The 22,629-nt window shown below is 49.9% G+C and overlaps 1 protein-coding gene across 1 annotated transcript; it reads left to right on the plus strand.

Moving 5' to 3' along the window:
- Nucleotides 1–12,265: 12,265 nt before the first annotated feature.
- Nucleotides 12,266–19,792, plus strand: AREG (amphiregulin). The gene is made up of 6 exons (XM_050320561.1): nt 12,266–12,371; nt 12,744–12,920; nt 15,456–15,639; nt 16,090–16,248; nt 17,607–17,709; nt 18,660–19,792. The coding sequence occupies exons 1-5, from the start codon at nt 12,329–12,331 to the stop codon at nt 17,692–17,694; spliced, it is 651 nt and encodes a 216-aa protein (XP_050176518.1). The 5' UTR covers nt 12,266–12,328; the 3' UTR covers nt 17,695–17,709; nt 18,660–19,792.
- The last annotated feature ends 2,837 nt before the right edge of the window (nt 19,793–22,629 follow it).

The raw sequence follows: 22,629 nt of genomic DNA on the forward strand, positions 1-22,629 counted from the left end.
GTTATCCTGTAGGGATTATGCTCACCATGCTGGGTCTGTGCAGGTAGCCTGTAGCTACTTTCTGCCACCTTCTGAGATAAGTTAAACTCTCAGCACTGGCAGTGTCACAGACCAGTCCTTGCCCAACCCTCAGTGCCAGTCAGTCAATGGTTAAGATGGGTTTGGTTGGTACAAATTTTTCCCTAGTCTGCCTGGACTTTCATGTCTCTCTTCAGCATCGAGTTAGAAGGGGATCATTGGTCATTCCCAGTTAACTGGATTAACTCTGTGTCACAGGGCCCTTACTAGCTGCTCTTCAGCTTTTCACTTCCTCCCTCCTTCTCCTGTAATCCAGTTGTGACACAGGAACCTGTTCTGCTGGGTTACTGGTGACAGCTAATGGCAACCTCAGCCACAGCCTCATTGTTAGTGCAGCCTTTCCCAGTGGGAAGATGGGCCAAAAATTGATTCTTGGAGCCTCCTTCCCTTTTTGCTATGACCCAGTTAGGATCCGTGGTGACACCTCTGTTTCCCCCTCAGGCTTCCCTGCCAGTCTGTGAACTGCTCTGGCTGGTCCCTGTTCATCCGGCAGAAACTTTTCCTGGACTCCCAGAGAGCCTCAGCGCAGAGATCCGGCCCCCGCATGCTACCCTGCCTGCTCCTCTGCTCCCCATGGCAGGAGCATCCAGAAGGGGAGCAGAGCAGCCTTTGCTGCAGCACTCGGGTCCACATGCCCCTCGCTGCTCTCGCAGAAAGTTTCAATTGCAGTGACAGCAGCCTGGGGCTTATCTTGCCTTTAACTCTTCGGCTCGGGCACATTTAGGAGGAATAGTCCACTTTCAGATCTGCGCAGGATTTGTTTGTTTTTTCTATCTGTCTTAACATTTAGCTGACTGTCTTGATTTGGCTTGGGCTTTCTCCACCTATCCTGTTGCTCATCTGACTCCCAGCCCATAACAGCCCTTCCAGAACCTGTGTTTTTCTCTCTTGTGCACATGATTGAGAAACTGCAGAGCTTGGGGCCACATACCAGCCTGCCACCTCAACAGCTTGTGCCGGCTGGACGGAGGTTGCCAGTCCGGCAGCCACACAGCTGGGTCCTGCTGACACACCCCACATAATTTGTCTCTGAGAGTGAACCTCCCTCATTCTTTCCATGGTTTCTGCTGGCACCACCTCCATCCCTCTGGTGCAGCTCTTCCTCGCCTGCACCACCCACTGCCAGACTCACCTTCCCCGTGGTGAGAGCACCTGTGCTGTGCCTCCCAGGTGGCCCTGCCTGAGCCTTCTTTCCCCCACAGCTTCACTCTCTGCACAAGTGTTACAGGCTCCTGCCAGGGCAGTTCTCCCCTGCCTGTGACAAACTGCATCACAGGAGATTTGGCATAGGGGACAGGGACTGGCACTAGATAGTGGTGCTAGAGAGACCCACCTGATGATCTGGTCATCGTACTGGTGGATGACAGGTGACCATCTACCTGTCCTCAGGGCCACCAGTGTGTCACTGTGCAAGGTTTCTCCCTGAGACACTTGTGCTGGAACCTTTCTGGAGGATTGAGCAGCCACAGCTCCAATAGCTGCAGCGATGCTCCATTGGACATCTCCCTGTCCTTTCCAAACTTAGCCCATCCCAGACCTATCCTCTTGGTAATCCCACCCTGGAGTTCTCACCCACAACTGTATATTTTATCCAAAACCCGTTCCAGCCTTCTGGGATTCAGGCAAAGGCCATCTGATTCTTGTTTTCAGGCCTGGGGGTGTCTGACCTAGAAAGCAGCAGCAGCAACTCCTCCCTGGTGCTGTGTGGAAAGGTTTGAAATAAGGCTTACTGTAAACTCTCTAAAATGCTCTGCGTTTGTGCAGACGTCACTGGTGTCGGTGTTTCCCCAGGTCACTATGTGGCTGACTAGTTTTAGGAGGGCATTAGAAGAAAAACTTTTTCTATAGCAGCCACTAGGCACAGCAGTGCAGAGAGTGAGTAGTCCCGGCAATTCAAGCCATCCATCACCTCTATTTCTTGAGGGAAAAGCTTTTTCAGCGTCAGCGGTGTGCCCAGTTACCAAACCTGGAGCTGCCCTTTCCACAGTGTCCGTGGCTGCCACAGGGGTTAAAAGCAACGCCCCTGCAGCACACTGTGCAGCTGCAGCCCTGGGGACAGATGCCCACAGCAGTGCAGTTAGCTTGGGAGTTGACCTTCCTTTCTCCAGAGGCCTGCTGCCTTTGTGTGCCTCACTGTCTTGGGCAACCCCGGCCCTTTGTGAGTCATGTGTCCCCCTCAGCGGGTTTCCTCAGGCTGCGTCAGCCGGTCGTGTCACAAGTGTGCCGGGAGCTGCAGGAAGCCTCGCTGACAGACCTGGGTTACATCACAGAGGTGGAGGACGTTTGGACAACTGGTCCTTGTCCCCGCTGAGGCAAGTCTGGGATTGCACAGTGCATCTGGCATCTCGTCCCGGGGCTGCTCCGCGAAGGGCAGGAACGGAGCTCAGGGAGGAGAGAAAGGAGCTTAAGTGCGCTGGAAAGACTTACAAATCCTGTACTCACTGCATATCTGACCTGGGTCAGTAGCAGTCACCCTTTGCGTCTGTGCTGAAGAAAGGGTGGATGGATGGATGGACCAATGGACAGAAAGAAGAAGGGAAGAGAGGACAGATGTAAGGAAGGACAGATGCAAGGTGTTTCATCAGTAAATATAGAAGTTTGGTCTTGCACAAATAGTTGTCATTATTTTAAATTGCTTCAGCATTCCCATTATATAATTCTATTCTATGCGATTAAAAGATTTCACAGCAAAGTTGGAGATAAGGACAACTGATCAAAAAGATATTGAGAAATCTCTGTGCCCTACCTTGATGGGTGCCAGACTGATCCCTCTGACCCAGTCACCAGAGGTCATCAGCCTCCTGATAGGAAAAGCCAGTTGGGATTTAGGAGGTGAGATGCAAGAGTGAACAGGCACCAGCCCCAAGTGGGGAGCCCCGTTTGTCCATGGACGGTTGTCAGCGGTCCCCAGTGGCCCTGTGACAGTGGCTCTTTCCGTTCCGGTTTGTCGGGCTGGTTGTCAATGCCCTTCATTATAACGGGAAGCTGAGGAAGTTGGACAAGCCTCACGGATGAGGAAGAGGAGCCAGTTCAGCTGCCTCTCCCAGAGCAGCTGTCATTTGCACGGTACAGGCAGAGAAATAGGGGTTAATTTAAGGAGAGAAGACTGGCTGATGGAAGATATCCATCTGATACATGCAGCAGCAACAGGCAATGAGCCTACAGGTCACTGCTGAAAGGGGGACAGTGGAAACCAGGCTGAGGAGTTCTGATAAGGGGATGGAAAATCAGGGAAGAATAGGGTTTAGATGAGGGAAAGAAGAGATGGTGAGAGACTTTTGACTGTAAAAAGGACATCCTAGTGAAGTCAAGAGGAAACAGAACCCAGTACCTCACAAAATCAGTGCACTTGCAGCCTCCCAAAAATCTGTAGCTCATTCGGGGTCAGTCCACCCAGCTCCTGTGAAAAGCTCACTAGGAGAACAGGAGCATTTAAAGGAGGAAGGACAAGTATTAGAAATCAGACTAGGAATCTGACTTGGGTCATTTCTTCTCCCAACATATTCACCTATTTATTAAGTTCTCCTTTGTGCTGTGATAGCTGAACTGGGATATTTCATTTCTGTTGTTTCATCACTGGTCAAAACTTGCTGGTTTTTTTTCCCAGCTCACCAAGTTGTTTTGTTCCAATGAACTCATATCAAGCAGAGGGGGAAAAAGGTCTGTCCTTCAGCCAGTGTCCCTGATCTCTTCGGAGACATTTCTAGCGCTGGTTTCGTTCCCATCTAGCGGCCGCCTGGAAGATTACACCTCCACTCGCAGATCCTCGGGTCTTGGCGTGGGACACCCGGAGTGTCATCCCACAGTGGCATGCGCGAGACTTGGGCATTGGGATAGGGGAGAGTGGGGGCACATGACACGCCATGGGGAGTTAGCTTGGAAATTACCTGTGGCAAAGCAGCGCTTTGTTCTCACCCTGAGAACGTCAGAGAACACTTCTGAGCTCAGGAATACTGAGATTTTTGTGTGCATCCAAAAAAGTGGAAATTTAGTCTTTCAGCATTTTCTTAATGCAAAATTTGGAGTACTGCCAACCCCAACATGGATAAAATAATCATATTTTTGGCATAATGCCCTTTTTTGGATTAGAAATGGGAGCTGGAAAGCCAGACTTCCCAGAGGGACAGAGGCATAGCTTTGGTCAGTACTGATCTGAAATGCACAGCTTCTCTGGAAGGTTCTCATCTGTCCTCAGAGTGATTAATCACTACTGCAAGGCTCAGTTTCCTGATACATGTGGCAAAGTTTTCCTTTCTTTGCAAACCAAAGGTGATCAGCAGCTGTCAGAGCTGCGCAGCCACCGAGAGCCATTTGTCAGCCCCATCACTCACCGCCACGGGCACCGTGAGCTCGGCCTGCCATCGGCGGAGGCTGGAAACCATGCCAGGCTCTGTCACAGATTTTATTCACCCCACAGCCGCCCTTCCTGCAAATTCATCAACTTCAAAACGAGCTGCTCAGGCTCATGGTCTGAGAATGCAAGAGTCACCGTGCCCTCCCAGGGTTTTGGCAGTGACCTCAGCCCTGACGCACTGAGCCCACCGACGGACACCCGGCATGGGAAGATCTCTGATTGCCCTGGCGGTGATTTGGCGCTCGTGGGTGGCAAGGAAATGCAGTCTGTGGCTCTCTGGTGTGGGGTGCAGGGCCATGTCAGAGAAGGCTGTGCCTTGTCCTCCTGTCTCTGTCTACTTGCTGCTGAACTGATGCTTTACCTGTCAGTCTCCCCTGCGTCCGGCAGCAGGGCAGGGACAGAGCCCAAGGAGGAACTGCTTTTGCAGAGGCATTTTAAAGCTGAGTGCGAGGCCGGTTGTTATTGTAGGTCAGGAGGGCCCCGAGCAGCCTCAGCTCTCCTCCCTTCAGTTTCTTCCTAAACATTTAACGTATTTACTTACCCCGTGGCTTCATATGTAGCATGTAGCACCTGTGAAATGAAGAATTATGGCATACACAGGGGTCGGGATACTTGAAACGGGACTCCTGAATTGTCACTGTATGACCATTTCTGAGTTTTTGTACTCAGTCTCATGCTTTTTTTTTCAGGTCAGCTCCTTCTTTTAAGTGCTTTTGGTTTTATTTGCCACCACTCTGCTAATGGGACTGAAAAACGGCTCTCTGGCTGCAGTGCTTATGGGCCTATACCATGTGTATTTAGATAATATGTCTTTAAATCCTGAAATAATCTAACTGTAGTCAAACATCATGGCCTTTTTTTTTCTCTTTTACACAGAAACACGTCGGTTTCAGGCAGCTTGAGCTCTCAGCCCTGCACTTCATACCTCCTGGTTCCTCTCCCTGTTGGAAGCAGACCTGTATTCCTGCTGAAACTTCCTGGGTGAAACCCTCAAGGAGCAGATCCGTGCAAACGCTGGTGCATCAGTGATGTCGACAAACATTTTAGGAGGGGACGAGACCTCTTGTCAGCAGAGCACGGCTCTGGGAGTGGGATACTGGAGTGTACCTCAAAGCAGAGCGCAGGTTTGCTCCAGAGGGGCAGAGTGTGCCTCCGTGCTGTCAGGCTTGGCTGAACTCAAACCTGCCAGGACGGTGTTGCAGCGTGCCACTGTAAACTGGGTCCTGTCCAAGGACTTCAAGAATAGGGTTTTCCTACTGAAAGCAGACTTACCTACAAGAGGAAATGAGGCTGTGCCCAGGGAGCCTCCCTCTCAGCATGAGTGTGCAATCCTTATGCAAACAAGCCCTTACTCACACGGTGTGTCTCAGCAGTCCTGTCCTGGGAACGCGCTGGGCCCGTGCTGCAGCCCTGCGGGGACATGTGTGACACGCGGGGAACAGGGGACACAGGTTCCACTGAGGGATGGAAGCAGCTCACAGAGCCCTCACTGATCCCGCTTCAGCACGCTGACATGAGCGCTCCAGCTGCCAGGACTGACTGATTCCAGCAGCACCTTTCTAGTTCCCCAAATGTCATGGCCTTCTGCTGGCACCCTGGTGCGGTTCAAGGCAGCCAGATGTCACGAGGGCACAACTCTTGGTAGCCAAAAGCAGGCACCAGCACCACCAGCAAACAATGGCATTTCCAAGGAAGCATAACAAACATGCCTGTGAAATGGAGTGTTCTCCTGAGCTTCTTTGCTTGCTCATGGCCTGTGGAAAAAACAAAATCCAGAGTGATCTACGTAATCGCTGTTGCACGTAGGAAGCCTTGCCTGGGCTTTGTTCTAGGGAAAAAACCTGGCTCTGGCAAAGGCGAAAGGAAAGGAATTGCTAATTGCTGTAGGCTTCTCCTGTGATTCATTCTTTCTTCACATACCAAATGACTTCAAATAGGTAAAGAAAATTCACCACCTGATGCACCCATGGGAAGGCGCTAGGAAGATTTTAAAGCAAAAAGGTAAGACTTAAGCTGCATTTCCAGGAGAAAATTCCCAAACATTCATGTCCTTTATTTCTCTGCTACTCTGGACACTTTGGAAATCACATGCAACACAGAAGGGAAATATTGTGCTGATTCTGTCACGTGCTCCTAGGCCTCCTGTGAAGCTGCAGTCCCTCAAAATGGGCAGTACTGTATAATTTGCTCACATGCTCTGTGCTGTCAAATGGGCTGTGATAGACATCTCCGAGGTGACTTCATTCCCCAACCCCCAAGGTGAGGAAAGGCGTGTGAGACAAACTCACTCAGACTACCCGCTGCACCTTCCAGCGCCACCAACACACTTTAGGTCAGCCAGACTTTCCTGGCCAAGACCCTTAAAGGTACCCCCCACATTGTTGCCACTCCATCTATACCCCCCTGCAGTGGCATTTTGGTTTGGGGAGGCTTTTTTTAATTTTCAGATTTCTGCTTTGACTCTTTTTTAGCTGAATCTGTAAGACACTAGAGAAAAAAAGCCTCTGTTTTCCCAAGTGTGGGCATCATTTTTCCAGCAGCCACACTACTCACATAACTACACGTGCACTCTAAGTCAGTGCGTTCTGGGATTGAGCTGGGACATCTCCAAACTCAGTGAGCAGCAGCTTTTGCTATCTCAAGCACAGCTCCACATTTAAACATTTTTTTCTCCCCTGTTTAGAATGAGGACTTTTGGAGCACTTGCATAACGATACTGTGGCTTCGTGCACCTTTGGGATGTGATGAGCTGGGTGGTCTCCTCTGCTAGGGACCGTGTGGGGCTGCAGTCCTGGAAACGTTACTCAGAAGAAGGATGACCTGATGATTTTGCCCATCCAGCAATGATGTGGTAAGCTGAATATATCAAATATCGTATTGCAGGTAGTTGGCCACAGTAATGTTGCCTGGTAAATCAGTGTAAAGGCACTGACTACAGCAGCTGAGCTCTGGCCTTGGTTTCCTTAGGGATTCTAAGCACCTTCCCCTTTCTGCCCGGTGAGGTCAGGAGGGTGGGTTTGCACTGGGGTACTGTGGGGAGCCTACCCTGGGGTGCTCTTGGGGAGGGCCACGAGCCCACCCTCACCAGAGAGTCCTGAGGGAAGTTCCTGTGAATCGCCCAAGGAAGTAGAAGAAAGGGCAGCGATTCTCAGTGCTCTGCAGCGTGGCAGAACAGGGGATTTTAGAGGAGGAGATTGTTAGCGGAGGGACAGCTCCCCATTCTAGTGTAAATCCAGGATTGCTTCGCACAGCTCATGGCTTCAGGCCCTAAAAATTACTGCTGGGGTCAGGATCTGCCCCAAGCATTTGCAGATTGAGCAGTTGCACAAAAACGAGTGGGTGAGCTCTGGAGGATGTGCTTGGTCAAATGAGAGCTGCTCGGTGCTGTGTAGAGAATAGAGCAGTCGAAGCCCAGGGCACTGTGCTAACAGCAGGCAACTTCCCAAAAATCCTCCTAGCACATGGCAGGACTACTGTCCTGGGCAGGCTTGCAGCACGTTCCACACACCTGAAGCAAAGCCGAGCCTGGCGTGTCCGGCAGAGCTGTGCCTATTGCCAGTGAGAGGCAATGACAGGAGCCACGACACAGCCCCCGTACTCTGCAAATGATGGGGCCGTGCCTGCCAGCCAGGAAGGCCCGTGCCAAGCAAGTGTAAATCCCACTGCTGTGATTCAGTAGCATAACACTCCTTAGCACTGTTGTGTGTTTTATCATTTTAGGCAGGGATGCTGGTGGCCGCTGGAGTTGGTGTTGGCTGAGAAGATACCCCTTAGTTTTTCAGGAGAGACTGGTTTTTTTTCATTTCCGTTGATATAAATGAGAGAAAATTCTGGCTCTTGGCACCATGGGACCAGCAGATTCTGTTCCTTTTGTTTTTTCTCCTTAGGCATGCTCCAGAAGATTTTGCAGTCAGATACAGAGAGGCTATAAACACGTGGCACCAGTCAGGCTTCCCCAGAGGAAAGAGTGCATAGATTATTCCCTTTCTGGAATTGCTCGTGCAATTCCTGCTTCAGCCTAAGTCTCTGGGGAAGGAGTGGAGCACAGGGAGAATGTCACCATCCTAAAAAATAATTATTTGCTGAGGGCTTTCTCAGCAAGGAGGCAGAGCCACCTGGACGCCTGCATGTCTCAGAGACTGACAAACTCTAATGATTTCCAGAAAAGCAATATCCAGTTCTTTCCCTTCCTTCCTCCCCAACACCCTGGCTACACACTTATATCCTCTCTATTACAACAATCTTGATTTACATCAGCAGGAACCAGAGCCACACATACCTCACTTCAAAGCTCCCTCGCTGCCTGTGAGGGAGCTGCTGATAGCAGAAGATAGTGGTGTCTGCAGCTCACAAGTGAAGTGAAAGTCTGGTGAGCTGCCCAGACAGACACCACTCCGGTTTGAGTCATTACCCTTTTCTACCTGTTCTCGGCTGGATGGATGAGAAAGGATCACTCATGTTCAAACACCAGGTCAGCTGTGCCCGCCCTGGCAAAATAAACATTTGATGTCAGTGAAGAAAATTAATGGGATGGTATTTAAGATACTTCCTTTCCCTTCACGCATTTCTCAGGGGTTTTATCAAAAGTAAAGAGAGTGAATAATAAGATCCCAGTTGGCACTCGGACTCTCCTGGAAGACACGATGTCCAAGCACACTCCACCAAGGCCCAGCAGCTGTCAGCATCGATGTCACTTTGCCTCCACAAGTCACTGCCTATGCCCTGGGTCACCGTGGCATGTTTGGGGATGGGATGGCTGTGTTCTGGCCACCCCCTATTCAACAAACATGGACAGGGTTCAGAGGGGTGAAGAGCTGGCACTGCTCTCACCTGCGCTGGGTGCTGTCGGGTGCTGTCTGAGCCTGGGCTGCACTGGAGGTTTTCAAAGTGATGATTGAGGCCCAAGGGGGGCCGGCAAGTCTCCCAAGGCTCACTTTTCCACCAGCAGGAGTCAGCAGCCCGTCTCCCACTGCACTGCTGGCCCATGGAAAACAAGGTCTGCTCAGGACAGATGCCAAGGAAAGACTGCCCGTGCCCATGAGTTTAGCTCCCTGCACACATTTCCTGCTCAGCTCTAAGCTGCACCCTGTTGGTTTGAGAGCCTTTGGGGAAGCTCCCTGTCCCCTGGAACGGTCCTGATGGAATAGTGAGAGCAAGGGCACTCCCCGAGCAGCAGCCCCAGCCTGAGTGTCCTGCCGGGAAACCCCCGGTGCTGCCGGGAGCGGTGGCTCAGTAGGTGGCACTCTGCATCCACGGGGAACCAGCACCTTCCCAAAGGGGAGCCCTGCCCAACCGGCCCCACTGCAGTGGGGCCTATGGAATTCCACCTGGAATGCCCTGAAACACATGGCCTATGGAGGGTGTTTTTTCCCAGAAGCAGCCAAGCAGGACTTGACCAGGACACTGCCATATGGGAAGAGCTCCCCTGAACCTCTCCATGCACAACTGGTGCCCATGATGACCTTGCTGCATTTTCTGGACCCTGAGGAGTTGTGCTGGTTGATGGCAGGCTGTCCCTTCTTCTTGAAGGACACAGGAGCAGCAGGAGGACATTGGTAAAATGACAGGTTCGAAGCATGCCAAGCCAAATCCCTCGCTACTGGCAGTCAGTGGAGACTGGAGGAGAGAGGGAATACGGTGAGTCAGCTGCTGGATATGCCGTATTTGGTCTCTAAACAGCGCAGGTAACACGGGCAATTGCACTCGGGGCATTCAACCTTTCCCCTGCTAAGCTTCTCCTTCCAGCTGCTCAGCAGTTTGCCAAGTGCAGCACACAGGACTGGAATGTTCAGTGCTCAGTATATTCCTCAGACTGAACTTAAAAAAATTAATTGGAAATATCTCCAGTGAATCTCTGATAAACTAAACTGGGAGAAATATTTTGTTTTAGTACTTGCAAAAAAGGAAATTCAGAAGGTAAGCTGCAGTGCCATGATGAGGTGCCAGCCTTGAGCATGGCAGGCAGGAAGGAGGAAAATTGCCAGCTGACAAACCTCCCTTTGGCCATTCTCACACCACCAACCCCACGGCAGAAGAGCCCCTAAATCCCAGTGTTTCTGTCTTTGGAGAAACTCCACTCATGTGCAAATGACCTCTGTGCATGCCAGGCCCTGGACTTATGGGAGACTTGTGGGAAGGGAACTGCAATCCTAGGGGGAAAGGAGGGGTCCTATGGATCACCTGGCTGCCCCCACATAGAGCTGTAGCCCAGAAGCTGCTTGGTGACTGCCTGCCAGTGCTCTCTGTCCTGGGGCTGTGGCAGCCAAGCTGGATTTGCCTTTTCTCTGCTGCAGCCACTCTGAGGAAAGGCACAGGAAATGAGGGGAAACATGACAAAACTCCCACCAGTAAAGCAGTTGGATATTGCCACTCAGTTTTAATTGCACCGTGCATAAAGGGACTGCCGCAGGTCTGCCGGGGCTGTCTGTCCCAGGTTGACATCCGAGTGACTGATTCAGCATCTTCTTTTCCAGACCTCTTGGGCATCACTTCCTGGCATTGGCATGACTGGGCAAAGACACCGGGACCATCTGTGTGTGTGTGGAAGAAGGGAGAAGGTTCAGGGACTGAGAGACCTGGATCCCTGCCACCTTGAGCAAAGGCTCCATCAGCTTCCTGAGCTGTAAGTAGCATTCCAGCACCTCTCAGTTAGAAGGTCTAAGTCTTCCATTTCCAGTGCTTGGTAGCTTTGCCACCCACTGTCCTCCTGCCCCACTGTGATGCGGGACTGGAGCAGAGGAGCACCAGTCCCTTCATCCTTATATCCCTGGGCTTCTCTGGGTTCCCACTCTATCCCAGCCCACCTACTGTCCCAGGTTTTTCCCTCTCAAAGCAGTAGTTCTCTCTACAACTTCCTGAAAGGAGGTCGTAATGAGGTGGGGGCTGGTCTCCTCTGCCATGCCTGTAGTGAGAGGACTAGAGGAAATGGCCTTAAACTGAGACAGGGGAGATTCAGATTAGATATTAGAAAAAAATGTTTTCGGTGTTAGGGTGGCAGGCATTGGAACAGGTTGCTTGGGAGGTGGTAGAGTCACCATCCCTGGAGGTGTTCAAGAGGCATCTGCTTCTGGAGCTGGCTGATGTGTTTTAGTGGTTTAGGGGTTACAGTGGCAGTGTTGGTTGGACTTGATGATCTTAAAGGTCTCTTTCAACCTTAATGATTCTGTGATTCTGAAGTGGATGTGCTTCCTGCTTCCCCATGCAATGTCTCGGAGAGATGGCCGTGGTGAGGTGCCCTCCGGGAAGGGCAACTGTGAGGCAGAGTGCCCCCATGGAGCACATTTGTCCTTGCCCAGGTGGGTGCCACCACTTACTCAGATGTTACTCATGCTCTGCTCAAGCAGGCAGACACAGGCACTTCGGCAAGGGGTGGGTGATCGATGAGTTTATTGCGGGAAAACGTTTCTCCGGGACACACGCGGAGAGAACAAGGAGCACGGGAGCCAGCAGACAGACAGGTGTGCCCGCAATAACCCGGCGCGTCCCCGGCGCTGTGACCCATGCTGGACCCAGATTGCGCAGGGAACTTGTGGCTGCCCCATCCCTGAAGGTGCCTAAGGCCAGGCTGGATGGGGCTTGGAGCAACCTGGGATAGTGGAAGGTGTCCCTGCCCATGGCAGGGGGTGGAATGAGGTGGTCATCTAGGTCTCCCCCACCCCAAACCATTCTGGAAATCTTTGATACTGTAATCCTGGGATTCTGTGATTCCATGCTCCCGCCCCGCCGGCTCCGCCCCTCTGACGCCGCTCCACGTCCGCGCCCCCAGCGCCGGCCGCCCATAAAGCGGGCAGCGGTGGCGGGCGGCTCCTTATGGAGCGTTGCGCGCCGCTGACACCTGTCGCGATATTCCTTTCCCTTCCCTTGCCGTCTCTGTTGCCGCCCGCCACGGGACCGACAATGCGCGCTGTGGCGCTGATCGTCGCGCTGGCCGTGCTGGCAGGTGCGTGCAGGTCCGGGCCGGGATGGCGGGGCGGGGATATCGCACCTGAGGGGCGGGAAATCACGCCCGGGGGGGCGCTCGCGCCTGAGGGGAGGGGGGAGCGCTCGCGCCTGAGGGGAGCTCGCGCGCGGCACGGCCGTTGGCGGGAAGACGCTGAGGCGAGGGGTCTCGCGCCGCGGGCGGGAAGGCGCTGAGGCGAGTGAGGGACCCTGAGGCGAGTGAGGGACCCTGAGGCGAGTGAGGGACCCTGAGGCGAGTGAGGGACCCTGAGGCGAGTGAGGGACCCTGAGGCGAGTGAGGGACCCTGAGGGGACTCGCCCGGCGGTAGCTCCTTTGCCCCATGCCCCCGGCACCGTTTCCCGTCCCTCACAGCGAGCCGTCCGGCCGCCGGGTCCTCGCCTAACGCCACGGAGCCGCAGCGGCACGGGGAGCGGGAGCCCGAGAGCCGTGAGGGCGAGCCCGTGCCGGGTCCCGACTACGAGGAGGATGAGGAGGAGTACGAGGAGGCGCAGCCTGTCCACCAGTACATCGTGGACGATTTGATCCGAGGTGAGTCGGCGGCGCCGGGGCTGGGGTCTCGCGACTAACGAGCCCCAACTTAAGCCTTATTTCTCTTGTAAAGACTGCTGTGCTTAGCTCGTGGAGTATGGAGCAAAAGTGTGCTTGTGCTTGAAACTGCTGCTTTAGAAATAGCTGTCAAGGGTGGGAACTTAGCGCGAGTGTTCCCAGGATGTGTAAAAGCTCCAGGTTAGCTGGTAACTTGCTGTGTGTAGCTTTGTGTCTTGATAAACCTGACAGGACGGCTGCGGTGAGGTAGCGACCACCTGCTTCGTGTGGAAGCATCAGTGGTATTTGGAGATGCTGTTTGGCAGCATCTGTTTGTTTTACATCAGGTTATCTGTTTTGCTTCAAAAATTTTCTGGGTGTTTTCTCATGGTGGCTTATTTGGGTTGGAGTCGACTGAAATGTCCTGGGAAAGCAGACACTTAAACTCCTTAAGTGGCTGCAGGAAAGTTTGTTAAGCAGCTTTAGGGCAAAGCTTCACTGTCAATAGCTGTTGTGTGTATTTATTGTAATTTGCCCACTTGCAGAGCTGTGAGTATCCCAGCTGATTGTGGGGATGGGAGTATTTTGTTGGTTCTGGGCTAAGTGCAATGGCAATACGAGCGAGGTATCTACAGACAATTTGAACCTCAGTAGGTGTGAGTAGGCTGGTCCTGTTGCCTCCAGGGTGGATCTGAGTACTGCTTTTCCTGCGGGAACACTCTGGGACATGAATGAGACTAAAGAGGAGGGGGGACCTTGCTCCAGAGGGCTAGCTGAGAAAATTTATGGACTCTTGCTGAAACTTTTCATGAGGACCTCCAGGGGAAACAGGCTTGTCACTGTTATCAAGCAGTTCAGCCTGTATAACTACTGGCTTGGGTGACTTAAGTGTTGTCTAACTGCACAGAAACCAGACTTGTTGCTGAAGGTGGTTGGTTTGTAGACCAGCTCTTCTGCTTGGCATGAGGTTTATCTGTGGAGCCTCCAAGCTGTTATGATTCAGCTTGGGATGGCTTTCCTGGCCATGCAGCTTGCAGACAGGGACATGGAGATCAAGCTGACAAGCTGAGCCTGGGAGAGGGAGGAAGGGAAGCGGCCTCAATTATGAAAGCGCAAACCTAAAGATCAAGTTGGACGGGACAGAACAGGGGCCTCGGCTGTTGGGAATGAGCTCACACTTCCAGGGACAGGAAGCCTTGCTGCAGGAACAGTGCTCCTCATTTACATATTAATATAGCTTATACCATTTTAATCAGACTTCTGGTTGCTAAAGGCATTTTTGCTTTTAAGTAACTTCAAGCCAGGCTTGTTGCTCTAGAAGTTAAAATGATCAGCTGTCTAGACAACAGTGAACTACACCTTGTTCCTTTGTATGGGCTCTCAGCACCAGAAATACAGGGTTAGGAAGTAGTTAGATCCAGCTGTACCCTATTGTGGTGATTGCCGTATGCATAGTGCTCTGGGTGAAATATCCAAAAATGCATTTCATTAAGTCTGCAGAGCACAAGAAGAATGTTGCAAATAGTTGGGCTGTTTCTAAGACCTATTCAAACTCTCCTGGGTAACTGTTACTCCTGAGTAGCAGCGTGTTGCTCTGAGAACTGGTGCTATGGATAGCAGTGACTGGGTGGGTTCTTTAGAAAAAAAAACCAAAACATTCTTTGCCAACTCCCTCTAAAACAGTGCTACTGAACTTTGCTGCAGGGGGCAGCTCTGGAGCTTCTGACTCTTAGTCAGTGGCTGGCTTGTTCTCCTCAGCGAAGGGAAGATGATTGCCCTTGCTTAAATCCAAGGGCTACTATGTCACCAGGATTTTAAACCACACTCTTCTAGAGGTTTGTCTTAATTGAGATAATGAGGGGCAGCAGTAAGCGGCGGAGCAAATAACCTGACTCTCACGGGCTCTCTTGCATTCTGTCCTTCCCTGCGCTTGGCATCTCTCACAAAGTAGAACTGGAAAGGAACTCTGTCCTGCTGAGGACAGCACTGCAGGTTGTTTAGGAGAAACAAGTATGCTAACCAGGATAGCAAGCTCTCTTGCCTCGGCAAGTGCCAGGACTATCTAGCGAGTTACAACGCCTTTCATAACTGATGCAAATGGAGAGTTTAGAGCCGTGTGGAGGCCATTAGCCTTGTATCTGAGTCCATATAAAGCTAGGGGATGGCTTGGCTCAGCATCAGCTCTATGTTCTTTACAGGTCTTTGCTTGAACCTTTGCATTGCACTCAGGCATATTGTGCTTGTGAAATGCTGCCGTCCTTCATCTCTGCTGCTCGTCATCTGTGGTGGCTCTCAGCTCATCTGTTCCTACTGCTTCTGCTCTGCATGGCACAGGACTTAAGGGTGGCAGCTGTGCTGCTGAGCTTGCTGCCTTTGTGCTTTGTGCCCCGACACATGCTTACTTGCATCCCATGCTTCCTGGTCACAAATTCTGCTGCAGTGACCATTCTCCTTCCTTTCACCAAACTCTCTAATTCAATTTTCTCAGAATTGTGCTTTTTAGCACTTGCATACAGAGTCATCATGTCCTTTTTCCAGTTGAACCTGTGGTTAAACCCAAGGCTACAAAGAGGGGGGGTGAGAAGAATGCTGGCAAATCAAGAAGGAAGAAAAACAAAGGCAAAAACAAGAAGAAAGGGACTCCCTGTGAAATGGAATACAAAAACTTTTGCATCCATGGAGAATGCATATACCTAGAACATCTGCAGATGGTGACCTGCAAGTAAGTTACTTGTTCCTTGTGAATTAGGTGTGATTGCCATAAGCCGGTGGCATATGAGGGCTCAGAGGAGAAATCGGTGTCAACTTGGCCTAAGTCCGTCTCCTGCCGTATTTTGACTGAGAATCTTTCTGCCATGTAAATTAAGTGATGATGGAATCTGAGATGCATAACAAGCCACTGAACTCATCAGTTGGTCATAAACTCAAACCAAAAGAATGAAAAGGCGTGTCTTTCTGGAACATCACACCCAAACTAATCTCGACTTGTTGAAATGCTGACAAACCTTGTGCTAGAGCAGTGACTGCCTTTCATGAACACGCTCTGAAGGGAGCATCTTGACGTTCATGGGAAACTCGGAAGATGTCTAAGTCGGGTTTGATTGTGTGTGGGTGTCCTTGGCTCCAGACAGCAGCAGAGCTGATAAGAACATGTGTTAATATTTACTTGCAGGTGTCATCAGGATTTTTTTGGTGAGCGCTGTGGTGAACAGTTCATGAAGACTCAAAGGAAGAATGATGTGGCAGACTACTCCAAGACTGTGTTGGTAGTGGTAGCTGTCCTGCTCTCAAGCATCAGCTTCATTACTGTACTTATCATTGTGATAGTGCAGTAAGTATTATCCTCTTTGGTGTCTGTCTGCCTGAAGTGTGAGTGGGGCCTGTGCCAAATAACCCTGAAATGTGCATAGCTCATCTGAGTTACCTCTGTGAAAAGCATCCAAAAGAGCTGAATTCTTATCCCAGCTCAGATAGATCTGGAGGGTAGAAGCAAGGTCTCTGACCCTTATATTGTACACCAAGAGCCTTTCTGCTCTTACTACAACCAGGATCGTTATAGTGCTGCAGAACATGATCAGGAAGCCGAGGAGGAGCATTGATGCTGACACAGTAGTGCCTTCCCTAATCCTTGTGGAGAAGCCTGCAAGCAGCCATGCGGCAGCCTGATGCATGGTTATTATCCAACAGCTGGGTACACAGCTGGAGGGAAGGAAACGGTGCTCTGAGAATCCATCTATTAACAGGGGTTGCTGTGCTTCACTACTTAAACTTAGGAGAAAGCAAATAGGGAGACAAATGCTCTTGGTCCCAAATTCTGCTTGCTGTTAAGATGGAGGGAATAACTATTCCAGCCAAACCAGCTGCTGACAGTTCAGTGTGGTGGGTCATCAGAGTCTTGGGGCCTTGTTGTGAATAAATTCAAAAAGCTTTTCTGGGTATGTGTTTCAAGCCATATATCAAACTGAGTATCAGAGCAGCCCTCCCGTTCTGCCACTGCAGCTCCAGCGCTGTAGGCTTGGGATGTTACAGAAACTCAGAGGTTCAGTCTAATTTTAGATCTTGATGAGGTACATCAACTGAATTGGGTACGTGCTGTACCCTTTCCTGCAATCCAGGAAACAAGGTGTGCGTTTGTCATTTCAGTGTTGCTTCATATTTAGCTCTGAACTTGAGGAATGCTGGGATGAACACTTGTTCTCTGAACACTGCCTCATTCCTTGCTGCTAGGGGAGATAACCAGTTCTGTTAAGGGCAAGTGATCATCAGTAGTTTCTGGGGCGTATTTGCTTCATGTCAGGAACCCTCACAAGCTGTGAGGAGGAAAGCAGTCTGGTCTCTGCAGCTGTTTGCTAAAGCCACCAGGAAATCTGTCACCCAGAAAGTCTCCTGGTGCTTTGCTCAGTCCCAGCAATAAACTCTCTTCATTTTGCTTCCTAATCTGTCTTTAGCCAAGAAGCCCTGTCTCTGTGAGGCAGAGCTGCCAGTGTCTAGCTCTGGGGCTTACTGATTTTGTCAGATTACTGCTTGATGCTGAATGCTTAAAAACTGTCTTGAAAACTCCCTGGTGCCAAGGAGTTGCTCGAGGATTCAAAGAACATGAGTCTAAACGCTGCAGAGGATGTGGAGGCAGGTGACAACAGGACATACGTCAGGGTTCCGAATCGTCTCTAACATGCCATAATTCCACAGGGTCAGGAAAAAGTGTCCTCAGTATGAAGAGAAAGAAGAAAGGAAAAAACTCCGACAAGAAAACAGAAATGGCCATGTTGGTGTGTAAATGGGGAGAAAGCAGGTATGAATGGTGACTTAAAATGCCTTTCAGCCCTCCCAGGCTGCAGTTACCTGTACGAGAGTTGCATGCTTGTTTTGCAAAGCTAATAGTTTGCTTTTAACGCTTCAAGTGCCTTGAAACACATAGGTTGCATGTGAAAAGCTGGCTTGGTTTTCTGGTTTCTCAAAAGCACCTGACTTGTGCAAGTTGTTCAACAGCTCTGTTAAATTTCTGGCTGCTGTCTTAAAGACCAAGTGAGGATAGGAAGCTGTACTGAGAAAAGGAGAGCTGAGAAGAAAGAGTCCTGAATATCTGGGCAGAGGCAGATTTAGTACAAGAAACAGGGGTAGGCTTCCATCATAGAAGATGGTGCTGCAGCCAAGTGAGTCATCACCTCTTAGAAGAGAAGTGCAGAGCATTTCCATGTCTTCTGTGCAACGAGAGTGTCAGGAAGTTTCTGGTGCTTAGAAGCTGCAGACCAAAACAAAGCTGCCATCTGTGAGCACCACCGATAGCATCTCAGTCAAGTTTCATACTGTCATAGCAACTGAGGCCTAAAGCTCCTTAGCCTACATGGATTGCTTCTGGGAGTGATCTAATGGATTTCACTGAGCAGGCAAGTTGGTCTCTCTTGAGCCAAGGTATATCAAACAGCAGACTCATGGACCCTTATTGAACAGGAGTTACCTTACAAGCTGAAGGAGGAAGCCATAAAAGGTAGCCCTGAGAAGTTCTGGCAGAGCTGTGAAGCTTTGCTTTGCCACATGTCAGCCATAGACATTTTCCAGCTTTCCCGGTGACAGTTGGAGGGTTTTGCTCAAAGCTTACTTGAAGCTGTGGAGTATCTGACAGTGTCCTCAGGTGTGTGCATGCCCTTAACCTACCTGCCTTGCTTGTAGGTTTGCTACGGTTCTAGCACAAAGTGCTTGTGTCTTGGGTGGTGATTAATGTGCCTGGTCTACCCCTTACAGAACAATTCTGAAGTGGCCATTGCCAACCTGCAGGGTACCTCTGGCTACCTGACACATCCACCTGGACACTGTGGGCTGAAGCTGTTGCCACTAAGCCCTGATTCATCAAGGAGATGTCAACAGGCCACTTGCTGCTGAATCGCTTGCTGGGGAGGACAGTTACTGCTGCATCTTGGCACAACCATGTGGAAGGAGCTGGCACTGTCGGGGACAGGACCTACTGTCAAGACCTGCGACAGACTACTGCTGCTGAGCCCTCCCTATCCCTGCTGGAGCTCCAGTCTCTGCTATGGTGTGGATGGACTTTGCTCTCTTAGCAAGTCTCCTTAGGCAGCTCTGGCTCTAAGGGAGAGAGCCTGTTGCCGCTTTCAGGAATGGATGGAGGGGAGAAAATTTCCTTCTCCCAAAGTGAAAAAGGGAAGAGGTTGGGGTGGCTTCTCTCCCTAGACCTCAGTGGATGAAAAACCCAATTCTGTTGTCACTGTGCCCCTTGTTGATACCGGCTTCCAAGAGCTTCATCTCTAGTTGTGACTTGCAGGGAGGGCATTGGTGACAGATCTTTGTCAGCCACACCTGGGATCTGTTACTGTATGTGTGGAAGTAATCCCTCAGAGTTCTGTAGGACTCATGGTGTGAGTGGAGCTATCCATTTGTGTGTGTGCTAGCCTGGGGTAAAATTAGTCTCCTCAGGATGCTGAGACAGTAAATGCAGGACCTGAAGTTTGTATCTGAAGGAAAAGGTCCATGCTCAGACCGGCTGATAAACTTGGACCCATGTGTTCTAAACACAAAGGTACTTCTGTTACCCAGATACTTGTTGCTGCTTTAAGCAGTGCTTAAAGTATAAAATGCTTCACATCAGATCCCATCAGTTAAACTTGACCAAGAACCTGTTCCTCTGAAGAATTAAATTCAGGCGCTGGCATCTGCAAGCAATGGTCTCTTGTGCTTTACCTTCTGGTGCGAAGAAATCTTACCTCAATCTTTTCTGACCCAAGTGTCCTTGGTTTCTTAACTGTCCATGCAGTCTTGAGCACAGAGTATTATTTGAGTTCAGTTTCTTCTTGGAAGAGTGATTGTGTTCTGTATAAACAGAGCGGAATTCTTCTGGTAGCAGAGAAACACCATTAATTGTCAAGTCATATCTGTAAATGTGTAAATATTTATTATTGTATTTAATATTTAATGTTTCCATAACAAACTTATTTATTTTATAATTAAACTTTTTACATAACCTAATCATGGTAAGATTTTTTTTTTCTTGCTCTTGAGAGTACTTTGTAAACACTTGAAATTAGAGCCTGGTTTCACCTCAAAGCAGGAATTTCAATGCTTAGGAGCGCAAAGTAGGGATGTGAGGAGCTTATGTCAAGTATGGGTGCTCTTACAAGAGTGCAAGCTGTTTACTAACACGGTGTAGAAAGGCAAGCGCCTGTTTCAGTAGGAAGTCCATTCACCTCTAAAGGGATCTTCTACTTGCTGGATTCAGGAGAGGCTAAGTGAGCCATCTCACTGGAAGCAAAAGCTCAGACTGAAGTTTGAGCCAACAGGCATCCCTTTGCACTTGGCTCCAGAGCTGGGAATATTGAATGGAGAGAGCCTTTCATCTCTGTGGTCGAGAGAATTTGGACAGCAGCTTAAAACATGGCCTTAAATAAATGAGGAAAAGCAGCGTAGCCTCAGGCCAGTGACTCCCTAAGCAGAAAGGGAACCTTGACCTCTAAGTCTGCTTGGAATTTCTTTTCCTCCCCTGTAGTTATTAGTCCAAATGTGTGCTAATGTGCCCTTTAAGCACTTCTAGCAGTGAGCTGGGGTCTAAGTTCAGAGTTGCCTGAAAAAAAATGAGTGTCAAGGGGGTGAGTTTGGCTTTAAAGTCCCAGTGAAAAAGGAGAGAGAGAACCTTGTTTTTTCTTTTTCGTAAGTATCTTCAAGAGGTGTTGTTGGCTGTGGCTTAGCTTGAGGCAGAGCCAGGGGAAAAAAAGGCCATTAGGACCCAGGTTGTGTATCCAGTGTAGGACTAAAACTTAGTCCTGGCTGGAGTTGCTGAGATGCCTTGTCCTTGTCCTTGTCCTTGTCCTCCGGAGCTGGCCAAGGAGTTCCCAGGCTCTGAGAGCAGCCAGGACTGTATGTAGCTGAGGTACAGGTGAATGTATTGCAACATCTCTTGGGAAGATTGTGAGACTTCATTCCAGGGAACTTGCTTCATTACCAAAGTAAACAGCACTTCTCCGAGCGGCTTTTCCACAGACATTGGCTATCAGACCTCTGGCAAGAAAAGCTGTTTCTGTCAGTCCTGCCAAGCTTTTTGCTTTGGAGTAAACAAGCTCAATCTTGGTGGTAACCAAACCATGGCCTAGTGAGACTGGGGATGGATTACAACTCCATTTTGAAACCCATTTGCCTCTTTTTCCAGAAACCTTTCTCTCTACAGTCTGTGTTTTGGGGCAAGTACCAGGTTTTCTATTTGTCAGGCTAAACCAACTCTAGCATAGGCAATGGAGCTGTTCTCCCTCTTTCCTCCCCAGCTTGCAAGCCTGACAGGAGTGAAGATATGAATGTAACTTGACAATTCCATCTGTTGTGTACTTTTACTACTCTGATTACTGAGTGGACTGGAGTATATTTTCCAAAAATTAGCAATTAGGAACTGTGGAAAGGCAACAGTGGAGGGCAGACTTCGTAGAAAACTTGTTCCTTGCTAAGGATTTCTGTTACAGCCAGATTTTGCGAGAGGTAGCGCAGCTAGCAACTCTACTGCAAACAAGACTTTTGCTCTGGGTTAGTCACATCCAGCACTGCTGGATGGCTGGACTGACCAGTGCTCACTAGCACTGCAGAGCTCTTGTGCGCCTGAGAGATGGTGCTGTCCTGTGCTGGGAAGGAAATGGCCTGCGTTCTCTTGCTGAGCTGGTGACTTGCTGAGCACTTTGAAATGTTTGCTGTGTCTGCTGTGTGTAAGAAGTGTAGTGCAGGGGATTGAGGGCTCATCTGGCTGTCCAGGAATGGCATTGGTCTTTGTAAATCCAACACTGATGTACATGAGAAAAGAAAAAATTCCCTTGGTTGTATTTTAGTCAGTTAACAGCTTCTTGCAAGAAGTGATGTATTTTTTTCTACTTGAGCTGTGGCCCTGGCTAATAACAGCTTGCAGCTTCCTAATAGAATTGTGAGGCACAAGCACCATCCAGACACTACAGTGTCCAGTGGATTGGCTGCTTAAAAGAAACCACAACAGATGGGTGGAACTATATGTCTGGAAATCTCTTGTTGTCCAAGGATACTGTGCTTTTGTGGCAAGAATCTGATCTGCTGCAGGGCAAGGCCAAAGATAATTTTTATTGTGGATCCTGCACAGCCAGGTCTGCTCCTCTGTATACATCACCTGGCTTTTGACCTTCTCTCCTCACTCTGGAGTTACCTGTGTTTCCCTGAGCATGCCCGAATTTCTGGTCCCACATCTTATTATTAAAAAGTTGTGCCTCCAGATTTTTCTTGACCTTCCGTTGGCAATCTTCCTTTGACAGGAAAGCATCTGTGTTCTTGTCACTTGTAGCTGCCTCAGCTGAGACCCGGAGGAGGAGCCTGATATTCTTGCACAATTCTGTGTACACAGGGTTGATTTGGCAAGGTATTTTCAATATCCAGATCAGTATCCAGGGATAACGTGATGGTCATGTGTGCTTGCACAATTCCTTCCTCTTTCCTGAATGTTTTGTTCTCCATGACTGTTGTAGAAAGAACGATAGCTCATCATGATGGTGTGCTCTGTTGTGTATTTATGGAGCTTTTGAGTGTTTTGCAGTTGTCTATGATCAGAGCAGCTTCCTGTCTACTGTGGAACTTCGCTTCCCTCCTGCTGCCCTCCTCCCAGTATGCCCCTGTTCCCTCTGAGCAGTATCAGATGGTACTTTGAATTTTAGAAGTTTTCTTTTCTGTGGTAAATCCAGGTATATGTGGACATCACTGAAGG

Source organism: Myiozetetes cayanensis, unplaced genomic scaffold, assembly GCF_022539395.1.
Source record: "Myiozetetes cayanensis isolate MyiCay16 unplaced genomic scaffold, myiCay2020 scf24, whole genome shotgun sequence".
Taxonomy (NCBI): Eukaryota; Metazoa; Chordata; class Aves; order Passeriformes; family Tyrannidae; genus Myiozetetes; species Myiozetetes cayanensis.

Coding starts and splice junctions, on each gene's coding strand:
- AREG (XM_050320561.1), top strand. CDS start 12,329: ATGCGCGCTGTGGCGCTGATCGTCGCGCTGGCCGTGCTGGCAG. Junction 12,372..12,743: donor CGCGCTGGCCGTGCTGGCAG/GTGCGTGCAGGT, acceptor CGTCCCTCACAG/CGAGCCGTCCGGCCGCCGGG. Junction 12,921..15,455: donor CGTGGACGATTTGATCCGAG/GTGAGTCGGCGG, acceptor TCCTTTTTCCAG/TTGAACCTGTGGTTAAACCC.